This window comes from Pantherophis guttatus, chromosome 15, assembly GCF_059756535.1.
Source record: "Pantherophis guttatus breed Tessera chromosome 15, ASM5975653v1, whole genome shotgun sequence".
In the NCBI taxonomy this organism is placed as follows: Eukaryota; Metazoa; Chordata; class Lepidosauria; order Squamata; family Colubridae; genus Pantherophis; species Pantherophis guttatus.
The window spans coordinates 9,590,432-9,608,405 of NC_142077.1; the positions used below are offsets into that span (position 1 = coordinate 9,590,432).

Below are 17,974 nucleotides of genomic sequence, written 5' to 3' on the forward strand. Positions count from 1 at the left end.
TGAGGCATTGCCAGAGAGGAGGGTCCTGGAGAGGGAGGCCTTGTCAGTTCCTCTCCATCACCTTCTGAGTCCTCTTCCTCTGTTAGGACGGGCTCGAGAGTCGGGGTCACAACACAAACAGCCACCCCCTTCCTCTGGAAGATGAGTGTCCTCAGGGGCATCTTCAGTCACAAGGAGCCACAGCTTGAAGGACACGTCGTAAGACAGAAACACAACCCCCCCCCCAAAAAATTGACGAGAAACTACAGGTCGTTTCCCCTCACAACCACAACTGAAGCCCAACATTTACTAAGCGAGACATTTGTTAAAGGGAGTTCTGCCCCATTTTATGACTTCTTGCCACCATTGTTAAGTGAATCACTGCCGTTGATGAGTGAGCAGCACGAATCCGGCTTCCCCATCAACTTGGCTGGTCAGAAGGTCACAAAACAGGATCGTGTGAACTCCCCGGGATGCTGCGGCCGTCATAAATATGAGCCGGTCGGTTGCCAAACATCTGCTCCTGGCACGCGATGGCAATAAGGTTAGCCATCACTGCTCTAGAAGATTGTATCTGGAACATTCCAGTCCTTTCCAGAAAAATACCTTGTAAATTAGGTGCAGCCACTCTTAGGGCCCAGACACTTGAATTCCCACTGTCCTCCAGATTTTTAGACCTCAAAATATATTCTGTGCTCCCCAAATTTCTGAGATATATTGAAAATCATTGAAGGGTTAAGGGCCGACATGATAGCAATGTTCCAATGCACCTGAGGGCAGGACAAGAAGCAACGGGTGGAAACTAAGCAAGGAGAGAATCACCCTAGAACTAAGGAGAAATTTCCTGACAGAACAATTAATCAGTGGAACAACTTGCCACCAGAAGTTGTGAATGTTCCAACACCAGAAGTTTTTAAGAAGAGATTGGACAACCATTTGCCAGAAATGGTATAGGGTTGCTTGTCTAAGAAAGGTTGGACTAGAAGACCTCCAAGGTCTCTTCCAGCTCTTGTTATTCTCTTATTTTGTTCTGATCATGGTTTTGTCAAATCTCTTTTTGAGCCTTCTACCAAAGTTAGAAGGCGACCAGAAACAAATCATAAAGGGATTTAGAGAGGCAAATGGAAAGGAAGGTTTCCCCCCCACACACACCCCTGCAAAGCCTCACCTGTACGTATTGGTTCTCCTGTACCATAATGTCATTAGAAAGGACCTTGTTGATGGTGACACGTTTTGTGTCTGTGCCGGAGTATCCTGAGAGAGAGAGACAGAGAGAGAGCAGAGACAGAGACAGACAGACAGACAGACAGAGAACAGAGACAGAGAGAGAGAGACAGACAGACAGACAGAGAAAGAGACATAGAGACACAGAGACAGAGAGCAGAGAGAAAGACAGAAAAAGAGAGAGAAAGAGAGAGAGACAAGAGACAGGGCGAAAGAGATGGAGAGAGAGCAGAGACAGAGCAGAGAGAGAGACAGAGACAGAGACATAGAGACACAGAGAGAGACAGAGCAGTGAGAAAGACAGAGGGAGAAAGAAAGAGAGACAGACAGAGAGACAGAGGGAGAGGGAGAGAGAGACGGAGAGAGCAGAGAGAGACAGAGAGAGAGCAGAGAGACAGAGAGAGACAGACACAGACAGAGAGACAGAGCAGAAAGACAGACACAGAGAAAGAGAGACAGAGCAGAGAGAGAGAGACACACACACACACACAGAGAGCAGAGAGGGACAGAGAGACAGAGAGAGCAGAAAGAGAGAGAGAGAGAGGGAGACAGAGAGACAGACACAGAGAGAGAGAGAGCAGAGAGACACAGAAAGACAGAGAGAGACACACACACAGAGAGAGAGACAGAGAGAGAATGAGAGAGATTAGACGTGAAGGGTTGTGTTCTCTTCCATCTCCTATGGGGTGCGTGAGAAAAACCCTCCACCTTTCAGCCTCCTTCAAAGTCCACCTTCCCCCCTCCACCACCACCACCTCGGCCAGGAAGGCAGAGCCAGCGAAGCAAAGGCCGCATCCAGGCAGTGCCGAGGGACCGGCCAGCCTGGCAGCCGATCTCTATGTTGGAGACGACACCCCTCCATTTGGGAATTGGGAAGCGCGGTGATTTACGTCCCCTTCAGCTCCTTTTTAAATGAAGAGAAACGGCCCACTCGGAAGGCCCAGCTGTCGCGCAATAAAATGTCACCCCGCCTGGGATCCCGTCCCACCTGCTCTGCCTGGCGTCAAGCGGGTCTCTCGCTAATTCTCCGACGGTGCCACCCGCCTCCGCTAGGATTGCAAGCCCTGCCCATCCGCTAAGTACCCTCGCAGGAGAAAAAGTTGCCCGTCCGGCACATCTGCTTTAGAAAAGCCCCGGGATAAAACCTTGCGCCAAAATGCCACCGCATCTTTTCCTATCCGGATACCTGGTTTACAACTTCTGTAACTCTTTGCAGCAGATGGCGTGGCTGTGCAGAAGCACGCTGATGGTTTTGGTAATCCTTCCTCCGGCACAGAAATTACGCTGCTACCGACCCACTTGGAGGATGCTCACCTTTAAACATGGTGGCTTCCCCGTGGCCTTCTTTCTGCTTCTCCCGGAAAAGCTTGTAGCAGGCGGAGGGGCTGGCCATGAGCATCCGGAATTGCTGGGGGAAAGAAGGAAGCGCCAGGTCAGATTCGGGCAGAGGGCAAGATGGAATGAGACCCTCTTTGCTTCCCACACCTTGGGCATCAGGTGGCATACAAGTTTAATATTATATTGTTATCTCTCTTATTCATGAAACACAAAACTCAATCAACTGAACATTTAAAAATGTGTCATAAATACGGTTGACTGGTGCTAATGGTTGATACGGGTTGCTACCAGCGTCCTAGGTATCTATTATTATTATTATTATTATTATTATTATTATTATTATTATTATTATTATTATTATTATTATTATTATTATTATTATTATTTACTTTATTCATTAAACATGAAACTCAGTCAACTGGACATTTAAAATGCGTCACAAATACCATTGACTGGCGCTAATAGTTGATACGGGTTGCTGCCAGCGTCCTAGGGATCAACCAAGTACCTTCCTCCTCCTCCTCCTCCTCCTCCTCCTCCTCCTCCTCCTCCTCTTCCTCTTCCTCTTCTTTTCTTCCTCTTCCTCCTCCTTCTCTTTTTCTTCCATCTCTTCCTCCTCTTCTTCTTCCTCTTCTTCGTTTCTTCTTCTCCTCCTCCTCCTCTTCCTCCCCCCTTCCTTCTTCTATTACTATTATTATCTCTTTTATTCATTAAACTCAGTCAAGTGGACATTTAAAAATGCGTCACAAATACCATTGACTGGCGCTAATAGTTGATACAGGTTGCTGCCAGCATCCTAGGTATCAACCAAGTACCCCCCCCCCTCCTCCTCCTCCTCCTCCTCCTCCTCCTCCTCCTCCTCCTCCTCCTCCTCTTCTTCTTCTTCTTCTTCTTCTTCTTCTTCTTCTTCTTCTTCTTCTTCTTCTTCTTCTTCTTCTTCTTCTTCTTCTTCTTCCTCTTCTTCTTCTTCTTCTTCTTCTATTACTATTATTATTATTACTCTTTTATTCATTAAACATGAAACTCGGTCAACTGAACATTAAAAAATATATCACAAATACTGTACCAGTGACTGGCACCGATGGTTGATACGGGTTGCTGCCAGCGTCCTAGGGATCAACAAAGTACCTTCTTAAGATTTATGATGATGATGATCATCATTATCATCATCATCATCACTACTATTACTACTCATCTCTAGGGGTGGAGGCACTCTTTGGAAGCCCAGCAGTGAACGGTGCCATAAAGCTGCCTCAACTGGGAGAATGCAGGAAGAGAAAAGTTTTAAAGGAAAATTGTGCCATCCTCGCCTTCTTGCCAGGGATGGGAACGAAGGTCACAAACTCGTCCACGTGGCCGACGGTCAGCCAGTCTGAATACAGCTCCACCGGGGACTGGACCCGCTGAGCCTGGAGGAAGTCGCGCACCACCTTGGTCATTCGGCGTCCCCCAGAGCTAGAAGGAAGGGAGAAAGGGATGAGAGAAGAATGGAAGGGAGGGAGGGAGGGAAGGAGGGAGGAAGGAAGGAAGGAAGGGGTGAGAAAAGAATGGTTGGGAGGAAGGGAGGAGGAAGGAAAGAAGGAAGAGATGAGAGAAGAATGGTTGAGTGGATGGAAGGAAGGAAGGAAGGAAAGGAAGGAAGGAAGGAAGGAAGGAAGGAAAAGGGAGAAAGGGAGAAAGGGAGAGATGAGGGAAGAATGGTTGGGTGGATGGAAGGAAGGGAAGGGGGAGGAAAAAGGTGGGAGAAAGGGAGAAATGGAAGAATGGTTGGGTAGACAGAAGGAAAGAAGGAAGGAAGGAGGGAAGGAAGGAAGGAAAAAAGGGAGAAAAGGAGAGATGAGGGAAGAATGTTGGGTGGGCGGAAGGAAGGGAGGAAGGGAGGGAGGGAGGAAAAAGGGAGAAAGGGAGAGATGAGGGAAGAATGGTTGGGTAGACAGAAGGAAGAGAGGGAGGGAGGGAAGAAGGAAAAGGAGAAGAGAGAGATGATAGAATAGTTGGGTGGATGGAAGGAAGGAAAAAGGGAGGGAGGGAAGAAGGAAGGTAGAAAGGAAGAGATGAGAGAATAATAGTTGGGTAGGGACAGAAGGAAGGAAGGAAGGAAGGAAGGAAGGATGAGAGAAGAATGGTTGGGTACACGGAAGGAAGGAGGGAAGGAAGGAAGGAGAAAAGGAGAGATGAGGGAAGAATGGTTGGGTGGACGGAAGGAAGGAAGGGAGAGATGAGGGAAGAATGGTTGGGTAGACAGAAGGAAGAGAGGGAGGGAGGAAGGAAAAAGGAGAGAGAAGGGAGAGATGATAGAAGAATAGTTGGGTGGATGGAAGGAAGGAAAAAGGAGGGAGGGAGGGAAGAAGGAAGGTAGAAAGGAAGAGATGAGACAATAATAGTTGGGTAGGGACAGAAGGAAAGAAAGAAGGAAGGAAGGAAGGAAGGAAGGAAGGAAGGAAGGAAAGATGAGAGAAGAATGGTTGGGTAGACGGAAGGAAGGGAGGGAGGAAGGAAGGAAAGAAGGAAGGAAATGAGAGAAGGAAGGAAACGTGCCGAAATAATATACTTCAAAATAAATAAGCTGCATTTCTCAGCTTCCTCAAACTTTTCCCGCTTACGTGGGGAAGCTGCTTCCAATCAGAATCCTGCCCAGAGGATACTCCTTCCCGTGGACTGAGACCGGGGGGCTGACCTCCAGGTTCCCAAAGGAGTCTAAGCTGTTGACGATTTCAAAGAGAGGTTCCCGTGTCACGTAGCCGAAATCCGGGCCCTGGAGAGGGAAAGAGAGAGGGGACGTTTCACGGCAGAGGCCTACCTGAAGGGGACAGGGAACCGAGCTCTGGGTCAGGTGGGTCTGCCATCGTAAACGCTTCTGCTGGCATCCAGCCATAAAATGCGGGAGGGAGGGAGGGAGGAAGGGAATGTAGTGGGGGGGGGAGGGACGACGGGAACAGGAGATGCCAATCCAGAACAGACCAGAGCATCCGAGGACATAAGCGTGAGAACGGAACGGGAAACTCCACCAAAGAGGCGCCAAAGCTTAAAGCCGTTACCAAAACACCAAATTCAAATACAGGTCCTCGAATCATGACCACAATTGAGCCCCAGGTTTATGTCGCTAAGTGGAACATTTGTTAAGCGAGTTTTGCCCCATTTTTTTCATGCCACCGTGGTTAAAAGAATCGCTGCATTTGTTGTGTTAGTGACACAATTGTTAAGTGAATCTGGCTCCCCCATCGACTTTGCTCGTCAGAAGGTCGCAAAAGCGGATCACAAGACTCCGGGACACTGCAGCTGTCATAAATGTGAGCCAGTTGCCAAGTTGAATTTTGATCATCTGACCATAAAGATGCTGCAACGGTCATAAGTATGAAAGATGTTCATAAGTCACTTTATTCAGTGCTGTTGTAACTCCAAGTGGTCACTAAATGAATTGTTAGTCAAGGACTAACTGTATTATTGGACACTTAACGAATGGTCAAGGGGGGAGGGCCTGAGAAATAGAAAAAAGGCAGGTTTTGAGTGGAAATATTCAGATCCATGTTTGCTTATATTGTAATCACTTCGTTTTAGTAAAAGGATACCTTCTATTACAAATGGGAGTCGAGAGTCTTTCTTTCCTAAATGCCCAAGCCGGGACAAGCCTGACACCCTAGGATCGCATTGCCAGGCACACAACGAATTCCTGGGAAAGATTCAGGTCACACAAGGCCCTTGGCAAGTACTGCAATAGAGGGAGGGAGGAAGGAAGGGAAGGGAAGAAAAGAAGGAGAAGGAAGGAAGGGATGAGGAAAGAGGAAAGAAGAAAGGAAAAGGAAAGAAGGAAGGAAGGAATGGAGGTAGGGATGAGGAAAGGAAGGGAGGGAGAGAGGAAGGGAGGAAGGAAGGAGAAGGAAGGAAGAAGAAGGAAGTGAGGGAGGGATGGAGGGAGGGAGGAAGGAAGAGAGGAAGGAGAAGGAAGAGAAGGGGAGGGAGGAAAGAGAGATGAGAGAAGAATTGTTGGGTGGATGGAAGGAAGGAAAAGGAAAGAAGGAAGGAAGAAGGAATGGAGGTAGGGATGGGGAAAGGAAGGGAGGGAGGGAGGGAGGGAGGAAAGAAGGAAGGAAGGAAGGAAGGAGAAGGAAGTGAGGGGATGGAGGGAGGAAGGAAGAGAGGAAGGAGAAGGAAGAGAGAAAGGGAGGAAGAGAGATGAGAGAAGACGGGTTGGGTGGATGGAAGGGAGGAAGGAAGGAAGGAAGGAAAAAGGAGGGAAGGGAGGAAGGAAGGGAGGGAGGGTATGCGTCACTGGAGAAGCTCCTTTAGAGCTATGGTCTCCTCCTGTGCATAGACGGAGCCCCACAGCTTCCCCCGGAGTAAAATGTACAAAAATATCCTTCGGCACATTCATGCCTTTCAAGAGACCCTTTTCTGAAACTTTTAACACATGACTCAAGCCAAGCCAAGCCAAGGAAATCCGACTTCCCTGGCAAGGAAAGCCCATCCAACTTCTCCGCCAATTACACCTGCGGAATCCGGGCTCTAAATCTGTCCGCAGTCAAGCCCCCAGTCCTGATGAAGCTACTAGACGGCTTTTCCTTCTTGCAAAGAAACCTCAGGGCAAGAAGGAAGGAGGGAGGGAGAGAGAGAGAGAGAGAGAGAGAAAGACAGAAAAGGCTTTGAAACGGAGACCCAGTCGGGGTCCATGGGGAGCCTGCCAGGGTGGCTTTGCCGCGAATTAGGTGGCTTGCATCCAGGCGACACAGCTGTAATTCCATCCACCGAGATGGGACTGCTGGAACAGACCCGAGGAAAGGGCAGTTCGTCCTGCCAGGTATGCTTGTCAGAATTACTGTGTCAACCACGGGCTCCGGAGATTGACGGTGAGTCACCGACGACGTCTTTATCTCTGAGCCGAGGCAGGAAGAAATCTCCCAACCTTGAGCAAACGTCTCTGGTTGGCACGGGAGGGGCACACGTGTGCGTGCCCGTGTATGTGGCCGGAGCTCTTTGAGAGAGGAAGGCGGGCACCCAGTGGCGTATTAACCATTAAGCCAGTGATGGCTAACCTTTTTGCCGTCGCGTGCCAAAAGCCAGGGTCATGCGTGCATGTGCCCATACTCATAATTCAATACACTTCGCTCGCCACATATGCGTGCGCGACCCCCCCTGCGCGATCCTCGCTTTTGGCACGCAATGGCCTAGTGGGCCCATTTTTCACCCTCCCCAGGCTCCAGACACTTCCTTGGAGCCTGGGGAGGGTGAAAACTGCCTTCCCTACCCTCCCCAGAGGCCCTCTGGAGGCCGAAACAGCTCGTTTCCCAACTCCCGGTGGGACCGGAAGGTTGGAAAATCAGCTGGCCGGCACACGCATGCACGCTGGAACTGAGCTAGGGCAACGCTTGCATGCCCACAGATATGGCTCTGTGTGCCACAGGTTCGCCATCACGGCATTAAGCAGACTAAGCATGTGCTTACGGCACCAGGCCCAAAGGGGGCACCACAAAGTTGAGAAAGAATAAAAACAAACAAACAAGGAAGATTTGTATAAAAAACAAATTGATAAAAATTGAATCTTGGAGCACCAAGATTTGTCAGTGCTTAGGGCACCAGTGAGCCTTAATCCGCCCCTGCGGGCACCAGGAGCCGCTACATATTTGGAAAATCTTGCACACCCGTTCCACCACCATTCGTTCTTGCAAATTTCCCCAATTCCCTTGCCTTTTCCCCGTCCCGCAGCCAGGCTCTGAAAGCCGGGGAGGCAAAGCCGGAGCGGGGCTTGAATTACCGCTTCAGTTTCTGCTTGCTTTTGCGAAAGTTAAAAAAGGCCATTAATTCTCAAGAGGTGTGGAAAGAAAATCCGCCTTCTTTCAACTTGGCTGCCCTGTTCCTTTTTTCAGCTTTCTTGCAAATTCCCCCGGGGATTAACAACCGATCTTTGGCAATCCCTCCGGGCATTTACACAGAAGCCTTAAATGTGTCTACATGGTTTTAATGCATCTTTTACTTGCGGGGCAAATATCCCCAAATTGGCTGCCGAGCTGACTCACCCAGGATGGCCCAGGACGGTGGTTTAAAAAGTGGAAGGAAATAACTGCAAGGCAGTGGTGAAATCTAAAATCTGTTACTACCGGTTCTGTGGGCGTGGCTTGGTGGTGGTGGTGGGTAATGTGATTGGGTGGGCGTGGCCATTTTTTTTACTTTTAAAACAATTTTTTTTAAAAATGCATACAATTTTGTAAAAAAAATGCTTTCAAAAGACTCTGATGATCCCAGCTGAGTTGCCTGATCGTCAGAAGCTTTTTTTTCTTTTAAAAGCCTTTGATGATCCCAGCTGAGCCGTGCGATCATCAGAGGCTTTTTTTTTTAACTTTTAAAAGCATTTTTTTGGCCGAAGAGGTTGTAGAAAAAATGCTTTTAAAAGTAAAAAAAAAAGCCTCTGATGATTGTGCGGCTCAGCTGGGCATGGGGGGGGCGGGCAGGGATTTTTGCTACCGGTTCTCTGAACCACCTGCCTCCATCGCTACCGGATCGGGCGATCCGGTCTGAACCTGGAGCATTTCACCCTTGCTGCAAGGCCCTTGGCCAAAGGAGCGCCGTATTTGAGCACAGTCGCCTCTCAACAATTTCTTTTACTACTTTCTTCCACGACGACAACTTGCGGTGCACAAAAAATCAGCCAAGTAAGGCCAGATGTCTTTAGAAAACTGCGCGAAATCCCGAAACTCTACCCTGATCGCTACCCTGCTCTTCTCTGTCCACTGAGAAATGAATTCTTCCTGGTCTCGTTTTTCCATTAAGTGCATCTCAAGAGGCTACGGACAGGTACTTAAGTGGTGAGAGAGAGAGTTTGCTAAGTAGCCTCATCGGAAAATGAGAAGGAACAAAGGCGGGGGGTGGGGGGGGTGAGGAGAGGAAAGATTAAACAAAAGATGGGGTTATTTAATATTTAAGCGCTCTGGCAGGAGGCAGGTAGAATTTTTCTCCAAGCTTGAGCGCCGTCAATTAACTGGGATTTTTGGAAAGGCCTGATATTTCTCCCTCCTGTGACCAATTCAGGGGTGCATGTCCCCATCGGAGGAGCAGGAGATATGATGGATTTCCTACATTGAGGAACATGTACGGATAAGGAGTGTTTTTGTGTAACGCTAGCGTTGCCTCGCTCTCGGCTCCGGTTACCAGCTACGCTTCGGAAAAAAGCCAAGTTCTGGTGCCTCGCGGCAAGAGATTCGATTAAACGCGCAGCCCCCCCAAAAAAATTTCAGGGTTGCGTGCCGAAGCGTTGCAGGTGTCAGCACTAGGATAAATGCATCTTGACGTGCTGACACGTCATACTGTCACACTGAGGACCGTACGGAGTTTAGGGGTCTGCATGTTTGCGCTTGGGGGGGGGAGCCGGAGTCCTTGACCGAGTCCTTGGAGGAGGAAGTCTGAGCATTCCCATTCTTGGCAGGCCGTCCGTAGCATACGCCATCCCAAAAATATGAGTGTCCAGTTCGTGCATTCCGCTTCTGGACGCCACAAATTGACATGGGATCTTGAAAACAACCCCTTGCACTCAAAGGTTCATTAAGGCTGAATTCCTGCTGCATTGTGCCTGCCGGGAAAAGTCTTAACGCAAGCGAGCTCCTGTGGGTTTAAGGGGCTAGAAGCTTTATTTACAGGATCACGACTAGGCCGCCAATCCTTTTAGCACAGAACGTAGAATAATAGAGTTGCAAGTGACCTCACAGGTCCTCTAGTCCAAGAGTCAGCAACCTGTGGCTCTGGAGCCACATGTGGCTCTTTCACCCCTCTGCTGCGGCTCCCTGTCACTCAAAATATGCGTCACAACCGCCAATGTGTGACACCCGCCAGCATGCAATTTATTGTGCTTTTCAACCCCCGGTAGGCCAAATCCAAGAAAAGAAAAACTTCAGAAGAAAACAGAACGTTTAATTTAACTACATAGGCTAGTTTTTTGGCCACTCAAGTAATAGTCAGGCACGGGGAGGGTTTTGTGGCTCCCGGTGTTTTCTTTTCTGTGGGAAACGGGTCCAAATGGCTCTTTGAGCGTTTAAGGTTGCAGACCCCTGCTCTAGTCCAACCCCCTGTTCAAGCAGGAGACCCTATACCCGTGATGGGGAACCTATGGCACGCTTGCCCAAAGTGGCACGTGAAGCCATGTCACCTGGCACGTGGGTCCTTGCCTGTTTGTCTTCTGGGTTTCTGGCGTGCATGCGTGCATGACGATCAGCTGTCCGTGCATGCGGCAGTGCCGAAAACTAGTGTGCGCATGTGCGCCAGCCAGCTGATTGTTGGGTGCGCTTATGCGCCAGAACCCGGATGTTAGCCTCCAGTCCCCTAATCATCTTTGTTGCTCTTCTCTGCACTCTTTCCAAAGTCTCAACATCTTTTTTATATTGTGGTGACCAGAACTGGATGCCATATTCCAACTGTGATCTTACTAAGATCTTTTAAAGCGGTAGTAATACTTCGCGCGATCTATCCCTCTGTTAATGCAGCCTAGGATTGCACTGGCTTTTTTGGCTGCCGCTGCACACTGCTGGCACATATTTAAGTACCGTGTTTCCCCGAAAATAAGACCCTGTCTTATATTTTTTTGAACCTCCGAAATAAGCGCTTGGCCTTATTTTCAGGAAGGTCTTATTATTTTGGGGCGTGTGGAGCAAGACGGGGATCTTCTTGCCGTCTTACCTGATTTTCAACTCTGCGTTTAAATATTTTTGGGGAGGGCTTATTTTCAGGGGGAGGCTTATTTTAGTGCATGCGCTCAAAAGCCCGATTGGGCTTATTATCAGGGGAGGTCTTATTTGCAGGGAAACAGGATAGTTGTCTACTACAGGGGTGGGTTCTACTTACCTTTATTACCGGTTCGCATCGTGCCCACATGCACTCTTCTACACATGCGCAGATCGCCTATGATGACATCCGGGTCAGTGGGCAGAGCCCCCCACCAGTTTTACTACCGATTCTTGCAAACCGGTCCGAACCGGGGGCAACCCACCACTGATCTACTAGGACTCCAAGATCCCTTTTGCAATTACTGTCATTAAGCCAAGTTTCACCTAGCCTGTACCTATGCAGTTGGTTTTTTCTTGCCTAAGTATAAAGCCTTACTTTTATCTACATTGAATTTCATTTTTTGAAATGAATTTCATTCATTGAATTTCATTTCATTTTGTTAGGGTCCATTGTTCAAGTCTGTCAAGAGGAGCCTTGGTGGCGCAGTGGACTAAAGTGCTGTTAAAATACCACTTAGCTGCCAGCTGCCTGCAATTACTGCGAGTTCGAATCTCACCAGGCTCAAGGTTGACTCAGCCTTCCATCCTTCCGAGGTAGGTAAAATGAGGACCCGGATTGTGGGGGCAATAAGCTGACTTTGTATACAAAAAGAACACCGCTTAGGGGGGGCCGAAAGCCCTACTAAGCAGGTATATACAAAAGTATGAAGGCTATTGCTTAATGCATTGTAAGCCACCCTGAGTCTCCAGAGAAGGGGTGCATATAAATCAAACCAATAAAATAAAATAAAATAAAATAAAATAATAAAATAAAATAAAATAAAATAAAATAAAATAAAATAAAATAAAATAAAATAAAATAAAATAAAATGAAATGAAATGAAATAAAATAAAATAAAATAAAATAAATAAGATCTTTTCCTGGCAGGGCTCCATCAAAACCGTAAAACGAAAAGCTATTTTTTTTTTTAAAAAAATTGGATTTTCCTGCCAGTTTGCTATCAGTCTTCTGCATAAATAATAATAATAATATTTTTAGATTTCTTCGCCACTGAGGAATGCCTCGGCTCCCAGAACAAGGTCGCTAAGAGAGGAAAGCACTGCCGTAGCTCTTACCAAAATCTCTTTGACGGCAAAATATTTGAGGCCTCCATCCCGCGGAGAGTCTAAAACCACCGGGAACTGCTTGTGGGGTGCCTGAATGTAGCCAAATTCAATCTCGTCCTGCAAGAGAAGGAGAATCGGGGCTACGGAGGTTGCAAGACTCCCTATAGCTGAAACGCATGGGGATTGAAGGGAAGAAGCGAGGTGTGGGGAGATTGAAAGCATGGTTAGGGGATTCTGGGAGCTGACGTCCACATTCTTAAAGTTGCCAGGTTTGAGAAACAAGGCTGCATTTGGGAAGTCCCGTGAACAATTGAGAAGCTCATCATGGAGAGAATCTACCTACGTGGTTGCTAAGAGTTGATGCTGACTTGACGGCCTATCATCATCCTCTTTAACGACTCCATAATCCCTTGCCGGGTGGAGTCTGGGCAACTGAATGGAGCTGAGTGTTTACTGGCCGGATGCCTTGCCTGTCGCCAGTGCTGAGTTTTGTTCAGCAGATAATATTCCCATTGTGCTCAGATAGAGAAATATCTGCCTCAACCTAGGATCGAACTCACAGCCTCCTGATCGCGCGATGAGAGCTCCACCTCTCTAGGCCACCCCACCACTTGCTGACTTGATGGCCTATATAATCAACATTTATCAAACCATGGAGAATTTTGATGGAGACTGAAAGACATGCAGTGAGCATTCACTCCCGCTTACATGAAGTGCATCTAGCCACAGCTACCGGTGCTAACCTGCATCCATCGGTCGCTGCGGTTCATATACCGAGAGCAAACCCTGATCTTGCATCCGGCTTTGCTCACCAAGCTGTTAATCTCCTTCAGGAAGAGATAGTTGTCCTTGACACTGTGTGGAAGGAAGGAGAACAAAGTGAGGTGTCGCCGGAGTCCCTGTGCAACCTTCCCTTGAAGAGGGCATCATCTGGTACCCATGGCCCACGCCTGGACCCCCTCAGTCCTCCAAGACAAAGAGCTGGAGATACAGAATGAATTCTTACCGAATTCACAGCCAAGACTGTCCATTTTGGCTCTACCTAAGCTCACGTCCCCCATTTTACAACAATACTTTCCTTATGTTATGTTATGTTTCTAATAAACGTAAGAAACCACTCTGTATCTCTAGCTCTTTTTCTTGGAGGACTGAGTGGATCCAGGGAAAGAAAGAAAGAAAGAAAGAAAGAAAGAAAGAAAGAAAGAAAGAAAGAAAGAAAGAAAGAAAGAAAGAAAGAAAGAAAGAGGGAAGGAGGGAGGGAGGAAGATGGAGGGAGAGAGGAAGGAAGGAAGAAAAAGAAAGAAAGAAAAAAGGAGGAAGGAAGAGAGGAAGAAAGAAAGAAAAAGGAAGAAGGAAAGAAAGGAAGAAGGAAAGAAGGAGGGAGTGAGTGAGAGAGGAAGGAAGGAAGGAAGAAAAAAGAAAAAAGAAAGAAAGGAGGAAGGGAGGGAGGGAGGAAGAAAGAAAGAAAGAAAAAGTAAGAAGGGAAGAAAGAAAGAAAGAAAGAAAGAAAGAAAGAGAAAGAAAGAGAGAGAGAGAGAAAGAAAGAAGGAAAGAAAGAGAAAGAAAGAAACAAGAAAGATGGAGGGGGGAGGGAGGGAGGGAGGAAGAAAGAAAGGGGTATGTAAATTTGTTCACCACCCAATGTCATTTGTTGATGTGAGTGGCCATATACCAGTAAATTTAATGAATACACACAGGCACACAAGCACACAAGCACACAGGCAGAAATAACATACTCATACGCACAGGTAGTCCTTGCCTTTCTACTATTAGTAGGTCCAGAATTTCTATTGCTGTGCGGCTGTTGACATGCCTGATTTTACGACCTTTTTTTGGATTTTGCAGTATCCTTCCCCCAGGAGTGGGGAGGGAATGGGGATTTTGCAGTATCCTTCCCCCTGGACTGGGGTGGGAATGGGGATTTTGCAGTATCCTTTCCCCTGGAGTGGGGTGGGAATGGGGATTTTGCAGTATCCTTCCCCTGCCACACCCACCAAGCCACACCACACCTACCAAGCCCACAGAACCGGTAGTAAAAAAAAATGGATTTCACCACTGGTCACAATTCAACTTTTTTCGACGCTGTTGCAATTTTGAAAGTCATTAAATGAACAGTTATTAAGTTGAAGACAACCTGTACGCTCCTTTCGGTCCTTTACCTGCACACAAAGACGCTGATTGGCGACAAGGTGTTTGGGGTCATGATCCAGGGCGCGACCCGGAAAAGGACAGTGTCGGTGAAGATCGGGGCCTGCGGAATACCCTGCCGGAAGATTTATTTAAAAAGCCACACTTAAAAAAATAAATAAATAAGAAATGCAACACTGGAGCCTTTCTATCATCAAGAATTCCTGTGTAAAACAGATCAGAGTCTGTTTTTTTTTAAATATATATATATGAAAAACTCAAGTTTTTTGTTATTTGACAGAAAGAAAAAAACACACAGAAGCAACCTGCTCACAGGAGATGGGTGTCAGACACGAATAAATAACTCGGAGGCTCCTGGGCAGGATTTCATCTTGCAAACATAATTAATTGGCTAATTGGTAGGAGAAATTGAAAACCGCCGGCATTCGGACGGTGGAGAGAAACGGTCAAGGAATGATGGACGCGGACTAACCTTCTGGACAAATGGGTGAGGCTGCTCACCCCAGAGCAAATGGAGGAGGTTGGGCAGCTAGAAACAAGACGCCCAACTGGCAGATAAAGGCTAATGAAATTTGCATTTTTTAGGCTAATGAAATTTGCATTTTTTAGGCTAATGAAATCTGCATTTTTTAGGCAAGGGGATACATCTGATTCCTGGAAGAGCCCCAGGTGGCATTTCAAGCAGGCCGGCAACCCGAGAAGGCGACCAGCAAGTAATGTAAAAACAGCTTCCATGATCCCTGGCTCAATTGATACAGTTCTAAAATCATCCGGAGGTTGGTATGGCCGGGGGCAGGCCGGGCGGTGAGAAAGCAAGGGTGCCCCTCGGCCAAGGAAGGCTGGCACTGTAGGGCAGGGGTGAAATCCAGCAGGTTCTGACAGGTTCTGGAGAACCGGTAGCGGAAATTTTGAGTAATTCGGAGAACCGGCAAATACCACCTCTGGCTGGCCCCAGAGTGGGGTAGGAATGGGGATTTTGCAGTATCCTTCCCCTGGAATGGGGAGGGAATGGGAATTTTGCAGTATCCTTCCCCCGCAGTGGGGAGGGAATGGAGATTTTGCAGTGTCCTTCCCCTGGAGTCGGGAAGGAATGGGGATTTTACAGTATCCTTCCCCTGGAGTGGGATGGGAATGGAGTTTTTGCAATATCCTTCCCCCAGGAGTGGGGAGGGAATAGGGATTTTGCAATATCCTTCCCCCAGGAGCGGGGAGGGAATGGGGATTTTGCAGTATCCTTACCCTGGAGTCGGGAAGGAATGGGGATTTTGCAGTTTCCTTCCCCTGGAGTGGGGAGGGAATGGGGATTTTGCAGTATCCTTCCCCTGCCATGCCCACCAAGCCATACCACGCCCACCAAGCATGCCCACAGAGCCGGTAGTAAAAAAAATTGGATTTCACCACTGCTATAGGGGCAACGACAGATTGACTAACTGCCACCTCCCGCATTGGCGGGAGGTGGCAGAAAAAGACATGCCAAACAGTGGGTACATTGTAAGCTGCGGTTTTTCTCCTGGCCAAAGCCATGTCAGGCCCAGATCTGCCAGGATAGCAGGATTTCCAGAGAGTCTTTGAGACGGGGGCAGGGGGAGGAGACAAAAGGGACATCAAGACCACTCTCGGCACCCAACCATCCTCTGCCCAGAGACCAACCTCGGCCATCGGCTCCAGCAGACTGACGTGGACGGAGACAAGCCCGTCGAAACTCTCGTCTGGGAAGCGCAGGCCTTCCACGAAAAACTCCAGCTCGGCCGAGCCCCCCGTGTACTTCACCACGTGACTCAGTTTCCTCCTGCCCAGAATGTGGATGTAGCGCTGGCCGAAGAACGGATCTGGAGAACGGAGGAGGAAGAGAAAGCATGGGGCTCTCTGGAAACCAACATCGACATTCATCGTAATACCGAACAAGCCATGATGATCACTGAAGTCAAAATGCTGGGTCAGAACTACATCAGGCCTGTGGGCAGTTGTGAGTCTGTTTAAGGAAAAGTGGATTTTGGATCTGTTGTGGCCCGTACGCGGCCTGTGCAGTTAGGAGCTGATTCAGACAGCGAGGAGGCTGGTGTGGTGCTGCGACAGCAGCCTGTGCAGCTGGCGCTCGAGTCAGACAATGAGGAGGCTGGAGAAGATGTGGTGCCAGAGGCGAGGATTCCGCCAGGGCCTTCAGAACCTCCAGAAGCTCCCTTAAGTGAAGAGGACGAAGAGGAGGAGCCTCTTCTCGATGCACGAGCGCGCAGAGCGGCCAAAAGGCAGGAGTGGCTCCTCAGGAGGAGATCTCCTCGAGAGTAAGGCTTGGGGCTAATTGGCCACTCCCTTAGCCTATTTAAGGAGGAATGCCAACTGAAGCAATTTGCAGGGAACATATACCTTTGTGTCTTGTGTTGCTTATCTTATCAGCTTCCTGCAAATTGCTTCTGGGCATTCTGCCAACCATAGTAAGCTTTCAGTTATTATTCTTTGAATTCTTGGTGGCTGTTAATGCAATTAATTAACAGACGTTGTTGTAAAAGACTGGTTTATTTAGTAAACTAAGGTTTGAACGGACTTTGTGTGTGCTGAGTTCTTTGGGGTCCGTAGCTGGGGCAGAACAGGATCTGTTTTTCCTTAAAATTATGGGAAAGCATCCTAAAATGATGGAAAAAGCACAATCTTCGCGTGGGACTTACTGCTATTGCAAGGAGTAGAAAAAGACACTGGTTTGTGGATTGCAGGTCGTCCTTGACTTGTGATCATTTATTTAGCGGCCGTCTGAAGTTACAACAGGACTGAAAAAAGGGACTTTGGGCCAGTCCTCACATTTACGACCGTTACAGGATCACCACAGTCACGGGATAAAAATTCAGACACTGCTATGTACTTACAACAATTGCAAAGTCACGTGATTTGGGACCTTCCCAGCCAGTTTCCCACAAGAAAAGTCAACGGGGAAAGCGGGATTCATGTAACAACCGTGGGATTCATTTAACAACTGCTCAGCAACCAGAAAGGGTCACAAAATTGAGTGGGACTCTTTGAATAACCTCCTTGCTTAGTAATGGGAATTCTGGCCCTGATGGTGGGGCATGAGCCGCGGTGGTGCAGTGGTTAAGAGTGCAGTACTGCAGGCTACTTCTGCTGACTGCAGGCTGCCTGCAATTTGGCAGTTCGAATCCCACCAGGCTCAAGGTTGACTCAGCCTTTCATTCTTCCGAGGTCGGTCAAGTGAAGACCCAGATTGTTGGGGGCAAGAGGCTGATTCTGTAAACTGCTTAGAGAGGGCGGTAAAGCACTGTAAAGTGGTATATAAGTCTAAGTGCTACTGCTATCTTCCTTCCTTCCCTCCCTCCCAGTGGTTAGAATGCAATATTGCAGGCTAGCTCTGCCCAATGCCAACAGCTCGATCCTGACCGGCTGCAGGTTGACTCAGCCTTCCATTCTTCTGAGGTTGGTAAAATGAGGATTCAGATTGTTGCGGGCAATGTGGTGACTCTGTAAAA

At 48.1% G+C, this 17,974-nt stretch overlaps 1 protein-coding gene across 1 annotated transcript in view; it reads right to left on the bottom strand.

Annotated features, from left to right (window-relative positions):
• Window positions 1–17,974, bottom strand: part of LOC117656550 (protein-arginine deiminase type-2-like) — a 36,786-nt gene that overhangs the window by 2,135 nt on the left and 16,677 nt on the right. The window contains exons 7-14 of the mRNA XM_060684502.2: window positions 16,152–16,330; window positions 14,513–14,616; window positions 13,097–13,208; window positions 12,363–12,470; window positions 5,145–5,296; window positions 3,852–3,996; window positions 2,518–2,611; window positions 1,148–1,233 (exon numbers count right to left, since the gene is read on the bottom strand). Coding sequence (XP_060540485.2) covers window positions 1,148–1,233; window positions 2,518–2,611; window positions 3,852–3,996; window positions 5,145–5,296; window positions 12,363–12,470; window positions 13,097–13,208; window positions 14,513–14,616; window positions 16,152–16,330 — 980 coding nt within the window. The remainder of the gene's footprint in view (window positions 1–1,147; window positions 1,234–2,517; window positions 2,612–3,851; window positions 3,997–5,144; window positions 5,297–12,362; window positions 12,471–13,096; window positions 13,209–14,512; window positions 14,617–16,151; window positions 16,331–17,974) is intronic.